Source organism: Amblyomma maculatum, unplaced genomic scaffold (assembly GCF_055883805.1).
Source record: "Amblyomma maculatum isolate TAMU_Amacu unplaced genomic scaffold, ASM5588380v1 scaffold_13, whole genome shotgun sequence".
In the NCBI taxonomy this organism is placed as follows: Eukaryota; Metazoa; Arthropoda; class Arachnida; order Ixodida; family Ixodidae; genus Amblyomma; species Amblyomma maculatum.
The window spans coordinates 20,866,591-20,888,764 of record NW_028146738.1 but is presented as its reverse complement, the minus strand read 5'-3'; the positions used below and the strand labels follow the sequence as shown (position 1 = coordinate 20,888,764).

The following is a 22,174-nucleotide window of genomic DNA, read 5'->3' as shown; positions in this document are numbered from 1 at the left end:
TACCTCCAGTGCCCTTTCTAGGAATGCACTAACAATGCAGCAATCGAGCACAGGCGAAAAAGCAGCCAAACCAAGGTGTACACCAGCTATCATCAGTTGCTGTAAGCATAGTGAGAGAATGGTTACACATCCGGTAGCTAGTTCTTCATCTGACACTGGTGTCAGTCATTTGTGTTAAGTATGCAGTGTATGTGATTGTTTACAGAGAAGTGTGCGTTGTACACCAGTACACAGGTTTAAGAATTAAGCCTATGTTAAGCCGCGTCATTGCCATAGTTGCTTATGCTCAACAAAACCAAGCAGTACAGTATGATGCAATAATATAAATGTGGCCCTGAAATTGCAATTTTAATGTAAGCTTTTTTTCTCTGTGCTGTGGCTTTTCCTAATTATTGGCATGAAAGCTGTTGCCTAAAATGTTTGTAAATTTTGGATGGTGCATTTTAAATGAATGGCAAATTGTGTAATTAGTTATTATTGGCGTCCTTCCGAGCGCACTCATATGGCTATGGTGGAAGTTTTCAACACATCTTTGCATTTGCAAGAAGAAGGAGGTTTAAGGCTTAAAGGAAAAAACAAAACAAAATCGGAAGGCTACATAGCTTTTTTTTGTAACTGTGTAGCTGTGCTTGGTTTGGTATTGATCAGAAATTGATTGGCTGTAACCAACTCCACTTTGGGGGAATGCCTCCAAACACACTACACGAATGTTATGTGTTTAATTGCTTGTAAATATTTTAGTGAAAGCTTCGGTTCTGAAATTTTTTCGTGGCTACTTGTTGCTGACTAGCATTTGCTTTTTGGCTTACTACAATAACAATCTGTTTGCTACAACTTTTTTACTGTGCTTCTCTCTTCTCTTTGATGCTTTTCCAGTGTGTGCACTTAAGTTTTTACTTGTAGTAGGTGTCGTATACATAAATATATTTCACACATTTCATTCATTAAGAGTAAAAGTGACGAGTTATAATGCTGGACGCAGCGGTTCCTTTTCTTGATTAGGTGATTAAGGACGATACTTTCTGATGTGATTTGCCACTTACTGTACTTGCTGGTTAACGAAAAAACCAAGCTGGCCACATCTTTGGACGGAAGTTTCACCTTCCTGGACTACATCATATTACATTTTTGAATTTTATGCAGCAGCCATCATAAATGGTGCAGCACGTGGTGCTAAACTTTCTTTCTCAAGCTACTCGTTGGGTACTGTGCTAACTCTACACTGACAGGGTTGGTAGCTGTGGTCGATTTTCATGGTACAGCTTCGGTTCAAGCCAGAGGGTATGTCTTTGCGTCATGTAATTTGGCATTTAAGGCACATCATAAGTTGAAAATTTTCTGACCAGGGAACGAGGTCCTTGTTTTCACTCGTACTTATTTTGCGAGCTTCATGGGTGCAGTGAATAGTCGACCACATGGCTCAGAGGCAAATGTTATGGCCTGACAAGTTTTAAGGTGAAAGCCTTTTCTTTCTTATGAGTGGTATAGACAGGGAGTGTCGGCCAAAATTGTGTTAACACGAACACTCAAGAAAAATAATCGTGTCACTGCCAGGATTGAACTACCATCCTTATGCTCCTCAGCTGAACGACTATGCCATACTGACTGCCCAATAAAACATTTGTAGTTCCCCTTGTCTAGCGTAAGGATGCTGGAGGGCGCTGAGAGAAAAGACAACAGTGACAGTAAGAAAGGAAAAATACTAAAAATCAACAAAACTTAGCAAACCTGTCCCAGAGTGTAGGTTATGGTAGGCAACAAAAGCATTTCAAAATTTGCGAATGCAACATTCAAAACAAAACAAAGGCAATGAATGGCTTGTGCATTGCGGCTTCTAGCGAGGGTGACACAAAATGCCACAGTGCAGCAGCTTCGTATGGAAGGGAGCAGCAAATGAACTTCGAGCCTCTAGGTTCATCGAGGTGCATGGCTTGGAATTGTGTTTCTTTTTCCTCTTCCTTTTTGAAGCAAAAAGTTCACTGGACTAGCTGCGGTATATGCGAAATGCGCCGCATCTAGCCCAGTGAAGCTACTGCCAGACGAGTGTAGAAATATTAGCATATTCTGGTAGATATTTCCAATTGGCGGCAGTACCGGGGGAGAACTCGTGGTTTAACCAGGAATTTATATCCTAAATGATCGGGAAAGCCGGGTTTTAGCAGATGGTGGCACCATGCTGTGCCCTTTCACTACCACTAACATTTCATCTCATCTGTTTGGAGCATCTGAAGTGAATATACTACATTTTATGTCTATGACATAGCGTCATAAAGACAGGTATTTGTGTTCATATCAACTTAATCTTGTCTGCTTTTTTTGTTTCAATAAATTACAACTATTTTTATTCTTTAATCTTGCTTGATTTGCTTTCAAACTGCTTTCAAAGCAGAAAACCACGCAAGTAAAGACTCTACCATACTTGCAGCAGCACTGCCATCTGTAGCGCTGCTATAGGCAAAAATGGTTGTTGGTATCTGTGGTAGATGTCACCAGAATTAGTTTATTTAATGATTTCGTTCTATTTCTAGCTATTTTGGTAGTCTCAGTTATAGTTTTAAAAAGATATGTCCATCTTAGTTAATGATTTGCTCTGCACGCGACTGCTGCTTCAGTCACTGTGTTCACAGAGCTGCGTAGAGTTACTATACCAGCTGTATTGTCTGTGATGTCAGTATTTACAGACGCGGGCTACTAGTGAGAATACGAGACTACCATATGGAATAATTAAGTTTTAAATGATTCTGCCATGTTTCTTGGCTCAAAAGCCAGTTTCGTTAATTTTGGGGATGGAGCACGTTCGAATGAGCAAAAAAAAAAAAATGATTGAAAAAGTCAGTAGGCTGTCCCTTCTAGCCAAGCCTTGTTATTCATACTGCAAAAGAAAACTTTATAAAATAGCAAATTCTTTTTGTCCGAATAATCTTCATTGTTCTTGTTTTATCTTAACTGCTCTTTCAGAATCACTTTCACTCGTCTCAGCAGATCTGCAGTTGTTGCTGGAGGGAGAAGGTAGCCTTGAAGGGTAAGTATACCTTCCAGTTTTTGTCCCTTTTAATGATTTGTTCGAGCTCTGCTGCTTCATATTACTTTCTATTTTAGAGGCCCTGAGCGTCCAGCTGGTCAGAGAAAGCCAGCAGGTGTGTGTGCTTCTGCTTTTTTTATTATGTGCAGAAAGTGCTGTTTAATAGTGATTTATTTATTAATTCATTTATTTACCCTCAAGGCATTTCGCCATTACAGAGGGGGTGGGTACATGGGATCAACAGTGTGTACAAAAGGTGATGGTCTTAAAGGAGTGTAGACACCAAATTTAAGTGGCTTTTTTCTTCTTGTTAATGATGCGTAAGACATTCCTGCATATGAACCAGCACGCGGTTTTGCCTACGACCGCTAAATAATTTTTAACTGAATCTTCTTTTCTTGCCAGTTTCGATTTCAGTGGCCGGGCGATGGTTATGATGTCACAATCAAGTCTAGGTCACTCGCTTCATGAAAGAGATCGATATAATTGCCGACTCTTCACTTTACGTAATTCCTGTCCTTGGGGCCGGCTGGCTTTAGTGTTCTGGTGAATTAAAACTACACAGGAACGATTATGTCATGGCCTCATTCATCTTTCACGTGACCTAGACTACATTTTGACGTCACAGCCGTCGCTCGGCTTTTGAAACTAAAACCAAAACTGGCGAGAAAAAAAAAAACGGTTATAAATTCTTCAGAGGCTGTAGGCGAACATCGCGAGGTGATCCGTGTACAGTAATGCCTTATGCATCATTACAGAAGATAAAACACGAACCTAAAAATGAAATGTCTATACTCTTAAGTGCGGAGGTTTCTTGGAGTTTTAACATGTTGCTTTCCTGTTCACAAATTTTTTCCTGTAAAGCTATGGTTTATTGTTTGGACTATTTTAAACACTTGTGCATTTATTTATTTATTCATTCATGTACCCTCAAGGCCATAGGCATTATAGAGGGGAAAGGTTACAGAGAGAAGTGCATCAAAGTAATTGGTATTACAGAGGTAGATGGCCCCTATAATTAAACAGGATTACATTTCTAGCCATGCTGCCAGCAGTATAAGCTTTGAGATTTGTCTTGATTGCTAGTTTTGATTACTGTTCACTTGACCACTAAACTTGAACTTTTTTCACAGGGAATTCATCTTTCCTCACCACTGAGAACATCCGGAAGCTGCAGACGCCACCCGAAGCACCTAGAGAGAATATTTTGGTGCAAGTGTCGACTTTTTATTTTCTTGGTTTTGTTGAGCCATTATCGTGTTCCTGGTGCACACATGCATCAAGTTGATGACATCTGACTGTGCCATAAGTGGCACCCCCTCACGCTCACTGCATTCACTTGGGCAGCCTGGAGCTGAGGAGGCAGCAGTGTTACTGTGAGAACCACCAGCCAGTGAAAGGCGATGCAGCCAAAGCACAGCTGCAGGCACCCCACAAAACACAAGGGGTGAACTTGCAAGACCATCCAGACCATGCCAAAAAATGGGAAAGGTTTAAGCGTGGCTTGAATCTAGTTAGAAACAAAAGCTCTGTGAAGGATTGCTTTGCGTGGTTTAGGAAGGTTGTACACAGTTTGAATTAGGGGATGCTCAAGCTTCACTTAAGAGTGCACGCGAGAGCGTCTTTAACTACCTTTTCATTTCGTGATTCTTCTATATAGTTATTGTTTAAGCTGGTTTTAGGGGAAAGGAAGGTGCAGTATCTGTCTCACTTCTGTGGACAGCTACACCTAGTTTGTAAACTAGTTTATAGGAAAGGAAAGGCACAGTATCCTCACAGTTCTCAGTCAGCATCTGAACCACATCGTAAGGAAAAGGAAGGGGTTTGAAGTCAAAGGTCAAGGTCATTGAAACAAACCGAGGTGAAATCATAAGTTGCACTCTCAATAGTACAGCCTACACTCTAAAAAAGCAGGAACAAGAGGGAGAAGGCAATCTGGGCTGGCCGGATATACAATCCTCGTCTCCATTACGAGAGCAAAAATGGAGCCTCCATCATTGAGAGGTTTCTCGAAGATATGATGCGTGCATAGCTGCCTGTGCTTAGTGAGAGGTTCTGCCGCCTGTATTAGTACAGCTTGCTGCTTACTGAAAGTGTTTGCTGAAACACCAGGTGTTTCAGCAAACACTTTCAAAAATTGCTAAATATACTAAGTTAAAAATAGAAAAGGTTGCTACAAAAATCTTTTAACTATACAACTAAAATTATCATAGTGAAATGGTTAGTTTCAGTGGGAAGTTCAAAGCTGTGAACAAGACGGTACCATATTAGTTTTTGAAATGAAGGAAAGCTCATTTTCTAAAGCCGTGCTGCATGAGGAAGTCGGATGCTTTTTCCATACGAAACCAAAGCTGAGCGCAAGATGCACAGGAAGCTTGGTGCAGGTGCGACGTCCAGTAATGATTGATGCAGTGGCTGCGGTGCCAGAGTTGGACTGCCTGCTGAACTGTGGCAGTTCATGCACTTTATTTCGCTCTGCTGCTGTAAAACATAACAACCACACAGTTGACATTGGCTCGCCTTTTGCTTGCACCAAGCTGCGAGGCAAAAGAATGTGCTTGGCAATGCACAATATTGGTTACTGCTAGAACTGAGCGCCACAGTTATTGCATATGTCATCGCCCAACGTCTCGTTTTTACCGAGCTTCCTGCGCGTCTCTTGCACTCTGGTTTGGTTTCGTGCAAAAAAAAAAAAAATGCTCCGGATTTTCTCTTGTTGCAGGGTTTTGGAAAATTTTTCTTCATTTCAAAAACTGATATGGCATCAAGTTCATGGCCTCGAACTCCCCACTGGGACGAACTACCCAACTGCGTTAATTAAAAAGTTACTTAGCCCCGCCACAGTGGCTTAGCGGTTAGGGCACTTGACTACTGAACCCAAGGATGCGGGATTGAATCCCGGCTGCGGCGGCTTCTTTTCGATGGAGGCAGAAAGCAAGGTCTTTGAGTCACTTTGGGATGTTAAATCTCACAAATCAAACCTTAAATGTTAATCAGCTAGTTTATTAGAAGCTTTGCAGCATACTTTATCTGCTGCAGCTATGAGTTTGTTTCTGCAAATATTTTTTATCTATTTTTAACTATCTATTTTCAGGAATTTTTGAAGATGTTCACACAAATACCTGCTACTATAACTACTGTTCTTTCATTTGAACCTGCTGGGAAATAATACAAGGGTGGAAGAACGGGCTGGTTGGTAGTTCATCTTGGGCAAATTGGACAAAAGGACGACACAGCGCTATGTCGTCCTTTCTTTCATTGTTCATGTCTCAAGAGTGTGCTGCTTTTTTCCCAAGATGGGGAATAGTGCATATGCTCTGGCCAGTGTTTCTCCTGGCTTGAACTGTACCACTGTTGGGCACCTTCCCAATGACAGACATTGCGAATGTACCAGTCGTGGGCAATGGCTAATGATGTTGTTTTCTCAATTTTAGCATGATTTTGTTGTATATCAATTAATGATAAGTCAGTGTGTGACTAGTTACCTATTCTGCAGACGCGCAGCTCCTACATTGTTCTGGCTGACATTAAATAGAGCCGCTAGGTTCCCATGCATGTGGGCCAAACTGGAGCATCCATCAGTAGTTTTGGCACGATTTTAAGGCTCTTTTGCTGGTGATCTGTCCAGTCATTTTGTTTGGGTGACTGCAGCCATGCCTAAAATGTTTAAATTGTATTGGTTTGTAGGGTTTAACATCTTAGAGCAACTCGGACTATGAGAGACGTTGTAGTAGAGGACTCCGGAAAATTTGACTACTGGGGTTTTTTAATGTCACAGACGCCACTTTGTTTCGCCTCCATCTAAACGCAGCTGTTTGATCACATTTTGAGAATGAAACTTGATACAAAACTCGTTACTATAAGGGAACTCTGCTGCTTCAGCTTGCTTTTCATTGACACTGTCGAAAGACATGGGCAAGAACCTGAACCATTTCAAACCCTATGCTGTGTTCATGGTGCAGAAAAATATCTTGCAATCTGGATTGATTTTCCAGTGTCTAGGCCATAGAGTAATGTAGACAGGAGCACCAGCTCTAGTGTCGCTACATCGAAAGCTTGGTGGGAGGCTTGCTAGATGATGCTTGGATTTGGCAAAGGTGCTCGTATATCCACCACTCCCATCACACCACTGCTTCGGCAGTTTCAAGATGAATGGTATAGATGCTTCCTTCCTCTTATTCTGTCAGCACACCTGTGTCATGGTTTTCATCTTCTTCTTTCGGCTTTGTACGGATCACCCGTCATGTTGCGCCGGTTCCTATATGTGCATGTCCCTCAAGCTCACATTTCTTGTCTGTTCTTTCAGTATTTTATTGTGACGGCATCAAAGGCTCTGTTCTACAGAAAATCCATCATCAGTATTGTCTGAGTTGGCGTTGTGAGCGAAAAATCCTGATTATGGCACTGGCAGTGGTAGCTGGCAGCTGACATGGCGCTGATTGGTAGTAGGGGTGTGCGACGTCACGAGACATCACGTGACCACTTGACATGGCCGATTCAGCAGGAACTGTTCAGGCGAGGAGATTGAAGCCCTCCAGGACCCCTGTATTCTAAGTCAGACATGGTACCCCCCCTAGCCACACAGGTACAGCTGAGCAGTGGATGCACATTTGGTGCTCATGTGGCAATATCACACCTGACAAACGCATTGTGGCACACATACACTGGTGTGTCTGTCTTTATTACTGTGCAGTCCAGACGAAGCTTCCAACTTTGCATAACTCAAGTCCAGCGGGTTCAGTGCATTTTCTAACACAGGTGTGAAGTGAGGGTTGTGAAATAGGGCCTTTGTTAGATGGATTGTTTTGGGAGATATGCTAATGGTGTTCACCTCTACAATAACAATGTTGCTTTGCCACTCTGTCGGTCACTTTGTGATAACTTGACCCTGCTCCATGCAGTCTATCTTAACAGTAATGCACGGTTCATGTAGGTAGGTCGAGATGTACTCTTATTGGAGGCTTCATAGCAGCTTCAACCTTCATTTTATAATGCAGCTTGTTTCCCAACATTGGCTAACAATTTCATCATTCTACAGAGCTCAATGCCATTGGCAGTCGTAGCTCTTTGAATAAAAACAAATCCTTAGCCCTTGTTCGTTTAGTTTGACTGAGTGAGAAAAAAATGCACACGTTAAGCAATGAGATTTCAGCCGGTGCTGTCTGCTCACAAACAGACTGTGTGTCCAAATAAGGTGCTCGGAAGCAAGCTGCACATCTGCTTTGCTAATCATGCAATGAAACATTTACCATATAAGGTAAATAGCAGCTCCAGTGTCAAGTTTGAAGTTCACAGGTGTGCCATCCACGTTAACTTGCATGAGCCAGCTGTCTGGCTCAGTGTCATTGTATTTTCTACTCTTTTAGACCACTGTGAGGCTTCTGGTTGTGCACTTGAGCTATACCAATTGGTTTGGTTTATTATGGGGTTCATTCCAAAGCGACACAGGCTCAGTGAAGCCTTAGACTCAGCAGACATTGTGACCACTTAAGCTTCTTTTAATGTTAATGGATATTACATATTACTACACGGGTGCCTTGCTTTCTGCCTTCCATTGAGAAGTGGCCACCATGAGGACATAACCCATGTCCCTGGGATCAGCAGTCGAGTGCCCTAACTGTGGCGGGGCGCTTAATTTGATCTCTCAAAATTTTTCTATGGCTAGTAAAGCATGCACAATTCAAGACTTGGTGGTTTTTAAGCTGCACTTGCATCACTCTCATGGATAATGAAGTCCAATTGTTGAATTGTAAAATTTATTGTGTGCAATCCAAGAAGGCTTAGATTGGTGATGGGGGATTCGTACCTTTTGTTTTTGTTCTATTTTTAGGCACTAAACATATTCACTTGCAGATCACGATCTATATTTTCTTGTTCCTTCCTTGGTTCACTTGTCTCAAAGCAGTCTAGAAGTTGTGATTAAGTTATTATTTCCGGTGCAGCCAATAAATGTTAAGTTTTGTAGAAAGGGAGCCCCCCCCCCCCCCCCCTTTTTTTTTATTCACTGCACGTTTTGTGAAGTGTTATTATTATTTGGATGCATCATTGAAGCCTTATGCGTAGGGTTGTTCGTTTTTGGGTAAAACCCGATTTTACCTAATTTTTGCACCCCAAGCATGTTCCTAAAATATCGGGTAAAACCCGATTTTTCCCGGTTTCTGGAGCAGCTGTGGCCACAGAGAACTTGTTGAAAGCTCGTATGAAAGCACCAAAGCCGAAGCTATTCGAGCGATACTTTCTGATAAAGATGTTCTTTATGCGAAGGCAGTCTTAATGAGAGATGCACTCTAGATGTCCAGAAAACGCTTGAAAACGGAAAACTTCGGATGCCAAGCTTCGATCACGATCGTAAACGTCAAGCTACAGCAGGCTGTCAACGATTTTTCCACGATGATTGGTAAAAGCGATTGAGCAAAAGGTGTTTTGTCTATGTTACTTAAGAGCAGTGCCACATTACTAAAAACGTGTTGTGAAGAATTCTGCGTGAAAATCTCCACAAAATGGGGCTGCACTCTGAAATCGAAAGTCTCGGACAAAGATGAAAACCAGTTGAGAATATGGAAACTGGGTGCCTTACTCGATCCATTTCAGAAGCGGCTGCTGAGTCAGTCGTTCGACCTTTCTTTATTTCCGTGACTGGTGATGTAGGTTCACTTCGCGAGGAGTTTAACCAGTACTTGCTGAAAGCAAGGCCCGCAAATGAGTGTTGAACTGATGGGCTACTGTAACCACTCATCTGTGAGCTACCCAGCTAGCAAATTCACCGTTGACATTGTCGTGTCAAGCTAATTGCAGCTGTGACGTTGAGTGAACCTTCTCTCAGCTGAGATACCTCCAGAGACCAGACAGGTCTCGGGTGGAAACCGAAGTGTTGCACATGCAGGTGATTGTATATGTTAATAAAGGCATGTAAAATGTCGATGACCAGCTCACGTGAATAAAATGTTTGTCAAAAAACTGATCGTTGCACATCACTGATAGTAATAATTACGACAGAAATGCCGAACATAACCCTAATCGTTACCCACCGATTGGAAAAAATCGTATAAATTATTAGTTTGCAAATTTAGCCTGATAAAACCCGAATTTCAATGTGTTTCCAGGAAAAACCCGATTTCTCCCCTATTATCAAGTTAAAAAATAATGCCCGATTTTTACCCCCCGAATTTGAAAAAATATAAAACCCGAAAACGAATAACCCTACTTATACAATGTTGAGGTCTTAAGTACAGGACTTTTGCTAATGCTGGTTGCATAGGAGTAGAGAGGCTTGTTTTGCTGAGCTATTAAACACTTGGGTGTAGTGGAGATGCTTATATTTTACTTCTGTTTGTTTTTGTTCTTGAACAGGAATAAGTACTTCAGCAGCATTCAAATGGTTTCTCCTACAAAAACAGGTAAGTTTGTATGTAACCACTGTTGCTCAGCTTTGCTTGTGTTTTGATAATCAGCCTGATGGCAGCCATTTGTTAGTAGTTGCCCTTAGAGATGCCTAATTGTTGCTTTTAGATATTCAAGCCATCATTGCAGTCCCTGGTTCGAGGTAAGACTTTTTGGCATTCATTATGCATTGGTGACATTTTCTGGAATATTGTCCACAGGGTTGACTTTCACCTCAAGACACGTTTCAGGCTGCCAGCAAGCAGTGTAAAATTAGTATCAGTCCTCCAGTGCAACTCTTCCAGCTCATTTGGACCCACCATAATGTGTTGTCAAACACTTCTTTTCTTAAATCTGGCGCACCGCAACGCACCATACTTAAATTCCTGGACACCCTTTTCAAAAGCCGTAGTACCAGTAGCCAGTCTTCTTTCCTTCGTCCATACCATATTCTGAGTTTTCTGCGTGCGTATTAACTATGCCTTAAACTTTTCTTCAAAGTTTGGCCAAGCTATTATCTTACACTTTGTTCATTTGTGCAGTCATTTCCCTCTGGTGTTTAAAGAAACAGCCCACATGCACGCTAATTTTTTGACGGCACCAAAATTTTGTGCTGGTGTACAGTGCAAGTGGGTACTCGACTACACTTGGCTAGAAACCTTCCGAAGCTCAACATGGCTAGGCACTGATTCGTTGGTGGATTTTGTGATGTCACAAGGCCACATGATATGGTTGAATTGGTAGGAGCTACTAATTCGGGCAGCTCCTCTGAGATAGAAGGTTTGGGATGGGAATCTAACCCGTCAGTATCCTTGGACCCCGATTTAGACATGCTACCCCTAGGCCATGTAGGCCCAGTTGTACAGCTAAGGTGTCTAGAAGGGGAGTAGTGAAAAACGCAGTGCGTTGCCCATGGAAAGGAGTGGCATGTGAATACAGCTAGGGCTGAACAGAGCGCTGTTATCAGGGTCACCGTCAGTCTTTCAGAGGAGAAGGTGGAGAGAAGCTGCAGTCAGCGTCTTAGTGTTGTTTGTTGCGTGTGCTCTGCTGCTTGTTCACACTTGCTGCATACTGGAAAGATGCCATCAACATAAAAGAAAAAAATCTCTGAGATTGCGCTTCATTCCCAGATGCTACTCTAGATAAAAATCATGTTCAGAAAAAGAATGGTTCAGTTTTATTAACATAGTTAAGAATGTGTGAAAGCCTTTGCGCACAGATGGAAGTTGGTAGAAATGGCAATGTGCATGAAATGCGCAGCTGAGGGTGTGTTGCAGTTTACTGTGCAGGGTGATCAAATGTGGCAATAGCGTTGAGGTTCCGCACTAGCTTCCCTCGAGAAATTTGTGGGTTCGAATCTACTCCACTCCAATGCTTTTTAGTGTGTAGCACTACAAGCCACAATCACAGATTCTGACAAGGCGGCAAATCGCACCTCACTTAGCTTAGCCATAGAGGAGGCAGAACGGTTACGTAGCTGTAGCCAATGAAAGAGCATGCACATCTCACAGTTGTGGTTACCGCGGCTGTCACCAGGCAGTGTTTTATAATACAAGCGCATGTTCTCCGAGGATGAAGCACTCGTTGCATTGCCACTTGCTGCATCATGAAGCAGGTCTTAACAGGCACTGACCTTCAGGTGTACTTCCTTGCTCTTCGATTACATCAAAGGACTATAGATGCCAAATTTTGGTGGCATTTTCTTTTTTTAATGATGCGTACGTCATTTCTGTATATCGATCCGCACGCAGTTTTCGCCTACGACCACTAAATAATTTATAACTGAATTTTTTTTTCTCACTAGTTTCGGTTTCAGCAGCCGAGAGATGGCTGTAACGTCATGATCATGTCTTGATGCGCAGCATGAAAAAACCAATATAATCGCTGATTCTTCACTTGTAGCGACTCCTGTTCTTGAGGCAGGCTGGCTTTATAATTGTAGTGAATTCAAATGACACATCAATGATTATATCGCTATATTTCATCCCTTGCACGACTTAGGCTCGACTGTAACGTCACAGCCATCTCTCAGCCATTGAAACTGAAACAGGTGAGAAAAGAAATTCGATTATAAATTATTCAGCAGTTGTAGGCGAATATGATGTGGTGGTCCGTGTACAGTAATGTCATAGGCATCATTACAAAGGATAAAACATGATCCCGAAAATTAGGTGTCTATACTCCTTTAATACTATAAGAATGTGTGGTTGTCATGCCGTCGCTTCCCTGTCATTTCCAGTGTGAACTGCATATCCAACTACTATTTAGATTGCAAATGATATGCATGGGAATCTTTTAAATACAAAGGCAAAACAAAGCAAAGCAAACTGTAAAAATGCATATAAAAATGCTTCACATTTGAATAACTATGCAAATAAGCTGTCATTGTTTCCTCTTTGCCTGAGCTCGATAGAGGCTTCACACAAAATTCTTGTTTGGATCTGACCGTGTTAAGTAGTGCTGCTGAACTAAGAAGCGCCTTTGTTCCGTGTGCTGGAACAAAGGTGGATCTTCTTTCTTTTAAAGCAACTGGTGTGACAACAAACAATGCCTTAAAGCTGAAGTAGTGTTTCTATTGGCGTGTCGTATTTGTATTTATGTTTTAGTGGTAGTAGCATCCCAAGTGTGGATTCTTATCAGCTTTCTTGTCGGTTGGCAGGCATATACAACGAGATTTCAAGTACATTGTGAACATTAGTGAGGTCATAATACTGTGCAGTACTCCAGTATTAAAAGTGGGTGCTATTTAATTCCAAGCCTTTTATTTTACAAGGACAGAAAGAGGCAGAGAAATAACTCTGAGAACTGTAATCCTTCAACGAAGACTCGCTGGAAAAATGAATGGCAATAAATGTGGAAGAAGCACAATGACACAGCACTTGGTCGATCTTCTGACTGTACGACCGTCAAGCTTAGTTTCGTTTATGGATTTTGTATGAGGCACATCGACAGCGGGAACAGCAAATTTTTGAGGAACAGGTGCTCAAAATGGCTGAGACCTATCTTTACAATGTGTGCGATGGTTTAGTGCTGTTTTGGTTGGCAGAGACAAATTGGACTGCTTTTGAATGTGGTAAACCCGGCGCTAAAAAATGGGCGTAAGAATAAACTTCCACAGCTGATACTGGAACTTGAAGCCAGTCAAGCTTCTTTCTTTGCAGCTTTTTTCTTTTTTCTGTTTTCCACGGCAACCTTGTATGTCCTTGTTTGTGGAAATAAATCAAATCGGACTATCACTTCCACTTTGCAGGAAAAGGAGATATTGCATATACAATTGTGCAGTAAAAACATTCTGCCCTAGATTAGCTCCACAAAAATTCATTGGCTTTAAATGGCATTCATAAAATGCGTGCTTGCTTTCAACCAGCAGAAAACTCTTGTAAGATCTGCATACATGCCCAAAACTGCTTCTATGTTCTCCCATGTTTGGAAACCGCATGACGTCAGTAGCATCATATTACAGGCTTGGCACGTGTAAAGAATACTTGATAAAGCTTTGATATATACAGTAAAGCGCATTTCCACTAACAGCTTTGTCCCTGTGTGAGTAAGCAGACTTCCTGCCCATGCTAACGGTGCCCCCGATAGCACCACTGTTTAGCATTCACATGAAAAGGAGACAACTTCTCCTGGCCGGTTTTTACATCTTCCTTTCTAGACACCTCAGTACAGCTTGGTTAAAGTACATATCTGTGCCGGGAGATTTTTCATATCACGTATTTGCTTATGACTGTGCTGATGAGCATGTGTGTGATAATAGGATCTACAAAGAATGCTGCAGGTGGGAGCCATTAAAGTTGCTTGCGTCATACCTTTAAAGGTGGAGCTTAACTGTCCCCTGTATTTTTTCTCGTGGCTTTTTTGTTTCTTTAGTTGGGCCTATTTTCTATTGCAGCATTGGGAGTCCAATGTTGAGCAGCAATATTCAGCAGCTGTTGTTCGGCAGCAACAGCTGCTATGCAGCATCTGCCAGTGTGCTATGCCACTGAATTACTTTCATGGGGCTAGAACACCAGTACTTCAATCATCTTCACTTAGTCAACTCAGCTAGCTTTTCAGTGCATATTTTTTGCTTTTGATATTTTGAGCTACATTGCCAATTTAAAAGGTGGAAAAACCATGCTCACCTTCAATGCTGACAACCTTCAATTTTGCAATATAATCTTGCCACCTAAAATAAAGACAGGCTTATTGTTAACCTTAATTAATTGTCAAGTTATTGAGCTTTATTACGCACACAATATCTGCCTTGCTGTAAAATCCATCAGCACAGACATTACTGACACATCTCTTGTAGATTTTAAGATATAAATTGTAAATGTGAATAGAATGCTAGTGTATTGCAGAGCTTGAACTCTAGGTAGCTGTTACCCTTGAAAGCAAAGATCAGTGCTTTTCAGCTGTGCTGCTATGAGCTAAAGAAGGGAACTTTAGGTAGATGCTAAAGAGAAGTAGTAAACCAAGCAAGTTGCTGGGTTATATAGATTATTTCATCTTTCTGGGCATAAATTTGGCCACATTGCTGAGAAATCTCAAATTTTCAATATCCTTCCACGTTCACAAGTCCTTGAACCGAGGGAAGCTTACGTAAGTTTTATGGCATGTATTTGCCAGAGCTCAGTGATTGTAGATCCTATTGAGAGCTTGCAACTCTGAACTTTCAATGTACAAGAGCCACACACACGGTGAGTGCACAGAATGCAAGGTGAAAGAAAAAGTGCTCATGTTTGTATCTCATCTTTGTCTGGCGTGTGGCTGGCGGGGCTTACTTGCGAGACACGTCACATTCTTGGCTTTTCTCATATTTCAGCAGTGCTTGCCCATCGATGGAAAAATTGCATTGCACAAGAAATCAATGTCAAATGTGGCTTGCTGAAAATTCGTGCCACTAATTTACAAGTAATATTGCCGCCTGCACTTTACTTTCATGCAGTTTTCTGGCTTATCAACGCTCTGTTCTCTGTAAAATGGCATGCTTGCTATCCTACGACACTAACTTCTATGTCTAGCTTTACTTAGTGTGACCTTTTAGTGTCGTTTTAATATTAATCAGTGTTTGGCATCTTATAGTGTTAGTGTGAGTGTTAAGTTTCCCTAAAAGGATTGTTTTTTACTGTGAATCCTGTGTTGGTCCTAATCGATGCTGCTTTTTTTTCTCTTTTAGCCAAATAGTTCCTGCTGGAACTTCTGGTTCAACTTCAGAAGTATCGGGACTAAGTGCTGATCAGCCTGAACAATGTTCACCTGCCATGAACTCACACCCCAGACGAAAAAGGTTTCAGTTACCTGATGATATAGTCTTTATGTCTTCACCGTTAAACACCTCATTGCAGCGACCATTAAACATTGACTTAAAGCAAGCACCTGCCGGAGGAACAGGAACACAGACTGCTTATCTTAACAATACATCTTACCAGGACGTGCAGGCAGTAAAAAGCTATCGTAGCAGTGGGCAACGTATGGATCAAAACTTGGGCACGAACCAGTTTTCATCATCTGGCAAGCTTGCTATAACTTCAGCGGAACATCCTAAGCAAAGAAATTTACAGACCAAATCAGCAGGGTCTGGTGAACTAGGAAGAAAGGCACGCTTTCAAGGCTCTCCGAAGCGGAGATTAGCTGCCATTCATAGGTCCACTCTGGAGCACAAAGAATTTCCTGTGCAAAGGGAAAGCCTTTCATTCCAACCAAAAGCTGTTGGCTATCATACATCTGAAACGCACAGTAAGCAAGTACCGAAGGAGAGCACTGCTTTGTTAAAGGCAGCAATCCCACCTTGGCAGAACCTCGGCAGTGGCCAGAGGGCAAGTGCAAAAGAAATACAGCCTCCAGGGTCATTGTCAAGCAAAAGAGCTTCACTTGCCATGGAAGGCCATGAAACCCAAGGACCTGTACTCGGCTGCAAACTTCTTGCTACAGGGGAAGAGCCAATTGTGTCAGACATTTTGTCGGCAAGAGACTGTTCCGCAACAGGTGCTAAGCGCTGGAGGAGCCTGACTTGGTGGAATGCACCGAAAAGCACTGAACATGATGGTCAAGTAGTGAGAACTGCCAAAGAATGGCTTCCCATGACTTCAGCAGGTGGAGAAAGACTTTTGGATAAGGCCTCCATTGAAAACTACAACCACATCGATAAAAGTCAAAAGAAAGGAGAAGGTCAGCATTTTGTTCTAAAGCAAAAGTTGGATGTCTCAGAAACTCCAACAGGCACTGACTGTTTGAAAGACCCTGTCATAGCAAAAGGGAACTTTTGGGCACGTACTCATCATCGCAAAAGTGAGGTAAAACGAATGCGAGCAGTTGAAGATGGAGAGTGCTTTATAGAGTTTCGAAGAAGGGGAATGCTCAGCAACAAGAGTTCTGATGGACGAAGTAGTGAAGTTGAATCTTGCGGCGAGAAAGAGTTGCGCATTAATCGTACTGCAAAGAAGCAGCGTTTCCAAGTCTCAGTTCCCCCAGCATGCCACACAGATGGCAAGCAAGGTGAGAGTTTTTTGCAGCACAAGCCAACTCTTCTGCACCGTTAGTTTTTTTGGCATCAAATTAAGAGGGCACTTGACAGTGAGTGACATCTGGACAAGGAGCTTCTGAAAACAGTGACGCCTAGTTCTTAAATGTCTCAGAATATTTTACAAATGCATACTTTCTTTGTCTGTGAGTTTCCTTTTTTGTGTTTCCTTCGGCCGACTGGCAAAAGCAGCTTCAAGCCTAAAGGAAAGTCTGGGAAAATTAATGCATCATCCACTGGGATCTAATTTTTCTTTTTTTGGCTTCACTCAGATAGAGCAGACTTCGCTTAAGTTCATAGGCAGCTTGAATTTGAAGTGATCATGAAGGATGCAAGGAAGAATAAAGAGTAAGGTCATTTACAAATTAAACTTCTGTGGGTTCTCATCTGACTGCACTTTTCAAAACAGTTTATTTGCTACTGACTGATTCTTATTGGGTAGTTTGCTAAAGCTTTGGAGATCTGTTATATGGTAGTGTACATCTTGTTTGTGTGTGTGTGTGTGCATGCATGCATGCAAGGTACAAAAGCAGAAAATGGAAGCATACATGATTTGCTTAGTCTTTAAAATTGTATCTAAATGTGAACAGAAACAAAAAATATAGGTCTGAATTTAATTTCCAAGTGCTGTATAACTCAGAGCTCTCAAAGTTGTGAAACTGTATTATGTGACTCAGCTTGTGAGGGGGGGGGGGGGGGGGGGTGCTGCTGTTCAATTGTTGCGCACTTATGCAGGTATGGTTTCAAGTTAATATTTTATATGCGTGAAGCTTAAAGGTTTTTGTTAAAGGATGCCTCTGTTAAATATTTTGACAGGCATGCTGCAGGAGTTGTCTGACATCTCCTTAGCCACACTCATCGCTCTCAATTTAAAGGAGAAGTCCCACAGGGTGTAATTTAGCTTTTTATAACTGACTGCTGCACACCACAATGATCTGTAAACTTTGCCTTGTTCTTGAAAACCATTGCCCCTGCCATTTGATGCAGCACTGAACTGCTGAGTTATGTTCTTGCGTTTTCTTTTTGCACTTTGTTACATTGTACTTTTATGCTGTCCTGTTTCAGGTGGTTTGCAATATGTGACTAAGGATGTTGGTGTGCAGACAAGTGAGTCATAAAGCAATATATTATGTGGGTTTCATTGCAGTTGCTGTAGTGTGCAGTGTTCATATTGTCAGCGCCTGTAGAGACGCATTGTCAGTTTTATTTATCTAGTGCACCAGAAACGTTTTGGTGAACACCTTTAACATGCAGGTGAACATGAGTTGCAATTACCTTTTCCCACACACGTGGGCTTGGCCAACCCACACTCAGTCATCTGTGCTGTTTTGCTATGTGCAAGTAAAATTCTCATGGTTGAGCAGACACCGAGTTCTTAGACTTCTAAGAGCCTTTGGCTGAGGCAGCACACAACTTTGTCCCCCGCTACTGCTAGTTGACTTACCATTGCACCAAACGAGGGGAAATTGGCAGTAATCATTTCCTGTTCTTCTTTCCATCCTTCACTTACTTTTCTTTTTCGACTACTTCTCTTCTTGTCACTTTTTTTTTGCTTCTTGCAACTGGGAATCACATTTGGTTAAATGTGGTGCAGTTCGGTTATTACATGGTGTCCGAATAGGGGAAGTATGTGATCAGGCCGTCCTGCCGTGTAGTGCCGCAGTCTGTTGGTGGTCATTAGAGTCAGTGGGTTGCTAAAAAGAGCACGCATTAAACGCTGCCTTTTATGTTGTCATTTGATTTTGTCATTCAGTTGTGCTTCTTTAATATAAACATTTTGGTTGCCGAGAAGAAATGTCTATAAAGCGAGTTATCTGTAACGGTTCATAAAGAAAAAAATATTCAGCTGCTTCTGTGTATCAAGGTGGCCAGAGAAGTTGAAGTCTGACATAATATTGTGAGCTTTGAGCCCAGTCATCCTCACTGCCAATATGCTTGCAAAAATGTGGTGCAGCATGATGCCAATATTTGTCTGTGATATGCCTGATGGCTTCTCATGAGCAAATGACTTAACCAGCTACATCTGTTCACATCCCACAAACCACTGCTACATATCAACGCTCAGCCATTCTGAGCCATTTACGCAGCACAAAAAATCGTAAAATGCATTGGGCAAGTTTGCTCTGCAAAGTGGAAGATCACAAAAATACAGAGCCATCACTCAGATTTTTTTTTTTTTTTTAACATTTCACTGCATTTTTTTTGTCCACTAAAAATGCAGAGAGTGAACCATGTGTTCTATATTAACATGCCAAAAGTGCATGGCCTGCAAAGGGCTCTGTGTATTTTTTCTTCCTCACTGCCTGGACTGCGAGTTTCCTTGTTGAACAAGCATAAATACATAAAAGGAATTCGGTCCTCATTAAAATTGTCCGTAATTTCAGGGAGGCCAAATTTGTGAGGCACTATTGTATTTGGATTGACTGCTGCTTGTATTTCGTTTGAGGACCTCAAGCTAAATTGGGCTTCAAATATGAGCGTATGCACCGGAGTTGTACCTATTTCTAGTATTGGACACTTAAAGGGGTCATCATTCGACACATTGCATTTTTGCACTTCTGTGAATATGCTATATAATGGTCTGTAATTCTGCTCTCAAAGTTTTAGCTCATGGCGCACGCTGCGTGTTGAACAAAATGATCAGGATCGGGAAACTCCTCTCACTGAGTGTGCTGTCATGTTGCAATGCTCATGTGATGTCGCATGTGCAAAGATGGCGGAGCTTTTCTGCAGTGCAGGCTATAAGGACATGTCTCCTTTCCTTTCGTTAACTATTGAAGTAGCAATTGGCGATCGTCGCTCATGAGGAAGTGCTTGATGGACATGTTACTGCGCAAGAACATTAAAGTAACATGTGTTTTCATCGGCATAGTTAAGGCATGGTCACACTTGGTAAGTTAGACAGTAGGTGCCTTACCTGATCAGTGCATCAATATGTCTTATCATATGGCAGCATCACCAGCATGACCAACGATCACCTATCGTCATAGTGTGATATGTTTTCAGGCCCATAACACCAATGAAATCGATCAGCTGATGGTCACCTGATCTCTCTTGGGCAGGTCAGAGGCTGATTAAAAACTTCACACGCCCGACGAAGCAACAGCCTGAACGGCTGGGCTTGTCTTTATACCTTAACTATATTAAGCAAAAACAAAACAAACTGCTAAACTTCGTTTGTCACTTTAACACTCGTCAGCAATGAAGTTCCCAGAAATTTCATGTGACACTGGTCTGTCGGCCCATTCCCCGACACTAAACACACTTCCACTAATCACTAAGTACACTAAGTGTAGGCCTAGTAAGCCTGCTGCAGGTTTCGGGCTTTTAATATTAACAGTAGTGGAAAGTGCATCATCAGGTTTGGCTATCAAGTGTGGTTCTGGCAGTAGTGACCCCAAATAGACTAATTACATCACAAGACGTGTGCAATTAAGCAGGAAGTTCCGGCATAACCCTGTCTAGCAAGCAGTTAAGGCAGCTGCCACCACCCTACCCCTCCCACACATTGACAGGAGTAAACACAGGATATATCACTTTTCATATGCGAGGAGAATTGACTCCTAAAATGACAGCTCCCATAACATGCAAGTAAAACATTTCTAAAGATATGCTTAAATAATAAAGTTTGAGAGCATTGATTTCAGCTTGCTTGACAATCTCTAGATAGAAGCCCAGAACAAGCCCAGTTCTCTGAAGATAACTGAGCTCTCATATTATATGCTAAAGGAAAAGAATGTGCAAATAAGTTCTTTTTCACTCGAGTCACGTGACAGTTGCTTATGGTGTGCATGCATACATCTGTATGCAGTGAACACTGAATAGTAGCTCTTTGATCATACCAATTGGGAACTCTACTTCAAAACGTGGCCAATTTTTGGTGTGCTCATCAGGGTGCTTAGAGATTGTAGTGCCATTTAGCAATGGCCAATAAAAGCTTTCTGCCATTGTCGTCATTTGCTTCCCAAAAGTGCTTTTTTTTTTCTTTTGTAATTGTCTATACGACTGTTAGTACATTCAAGAATATTTACTACAGCATCTTTTTAACTGATTTTGTTGCCAGCTGCTTATGTAATTATCAACAATTTCAAAGTTGGCAACACCCTGCCAGGTGACTGTAATTACGGCGCTCGACTGCTGAACCCAAGAATGTGGGATCGAATCTAACTCGCAGCGGCCGCTTTTTGATAGAGGCAAAAAGCAAGGCGCCCATTTACTGTGTGATGTCGGTGCATGTTAATGAATCTCGTATGGTCAAAAATTTCCGGAGCCATCCACTATAGGGTCTCTCATAGCCCGAGTATCTTTGTGACATTAAACCCTCTAAACTAAACCAAACTAAAGTTGGCAGCTTATACACTGTTTAATGATCGCGGATGCAGCTGCTGTCCATAAACTTAGACCAACTTGGACTGCCATTTTTTGATACATCGCAATATTTTTTGATGCAACTCATAATATTAAAAAGATCTGGTTGATATGCTGTTGTGACTTCAGGGATCAGCAGTTGCCAGAGTGGCGAGTTGTTTTTGAAAGAATTAAAAAAATTTCATTTATGGCACAAAATGAGCTCAAATTTCAAGGAACTATAATTTGGTGTGCATAGAGTAAAAGCATAAGTTTGTGTCCAAGTATTGGCTGTGCCAACCCCTTTAATAAAACACCTTGTCTATAGAAGAAAGGAAGCATACTTCCTCTCTTTTATTGACTTTGATGAGGCCTTGCTAACTGAGATAATTGGTTTCATTTTTTTGAAGAAACATATGCATGCTGTGCTTGGCTTGCACTTTTTAACTGTGTCGTCTCTTGCAGCATTTTCGTGCATGGTTGGAAACATCGTACAGATGAACAGAGAAACAAGGCACTCGTTGCTTTCCTGTGAGTGAATTTATTTTTTATCATCACTTATTTTTTATTCATCAAGTGTGCTTAGTAGAGACTTCTATAATTGCCCCTGGGTAAAACCCATGCCTCACTAGCAAATTTATTATCATTCAAACGGAATGGCACTAGAATTTAGTGTTGTTAATTGGGTGTTTCCACGCAAGATCAAACAAAGCATGGTCGATCGACCAAAATATATTTATTTCAAAATGTTATATATTGTTGCCTGATTGCTGAAAAGAAGAGATCTGCAATTGGTTTTGCTGCCAAAATTTTTTTCGAGGCACAGGGAACTAATAATCATGAACAGGTAGAGTGCCATGCTTATTTTCTCTGCTGTTTTGGCCAACTTTGGCTATGAATTACACAAAATATAATAA

At 41.6% G+C, this 22,174-nt stretch overlaps 1 protein-coding gene across 1 annotated transcript in view; it reads left to right on the top strand.

Annotated features, from left to right (window-relative positions):
• LOC146172327 (uncharacterized) overlaps positions 1-22,174 on the top strand; it is a 51,306-nt gene that overhangs the window by 11,307 nt on the left and 17,825 nt on the right. The window contains exons 3-10 of the mRNA XM_084585910.1: positions 2,959-3,022; positions 3,100-3,137; positions 4,156-4,234; positions 10,373-10,419; positions 10,532-10,565; positions 15,567-16,885; positions 17,976-18,017; positions 21,723-21,788. Of these exons, the coding sequence (XP_084442036.1) occupies positions 2,959-3,022; positions 3,100-3,137; positions 4,156-4,234; positions 10,373-10,419; positions 10,532-10,565; positions 15,567-16,885; positions 17,976-18,017; positions 21,723-21,788 (1,689 nt within the window). The remainder of the gene's footprint in view (positions 1-2,958; positions 3,023-3,099; positions 3,138-4,155; positions 4,235-10,372; positions 10,420-10,531; positions 10,566-15,566; positions 16,886-17,975; positions 18,018-21,722; positions 21,789-22,174) is intronic.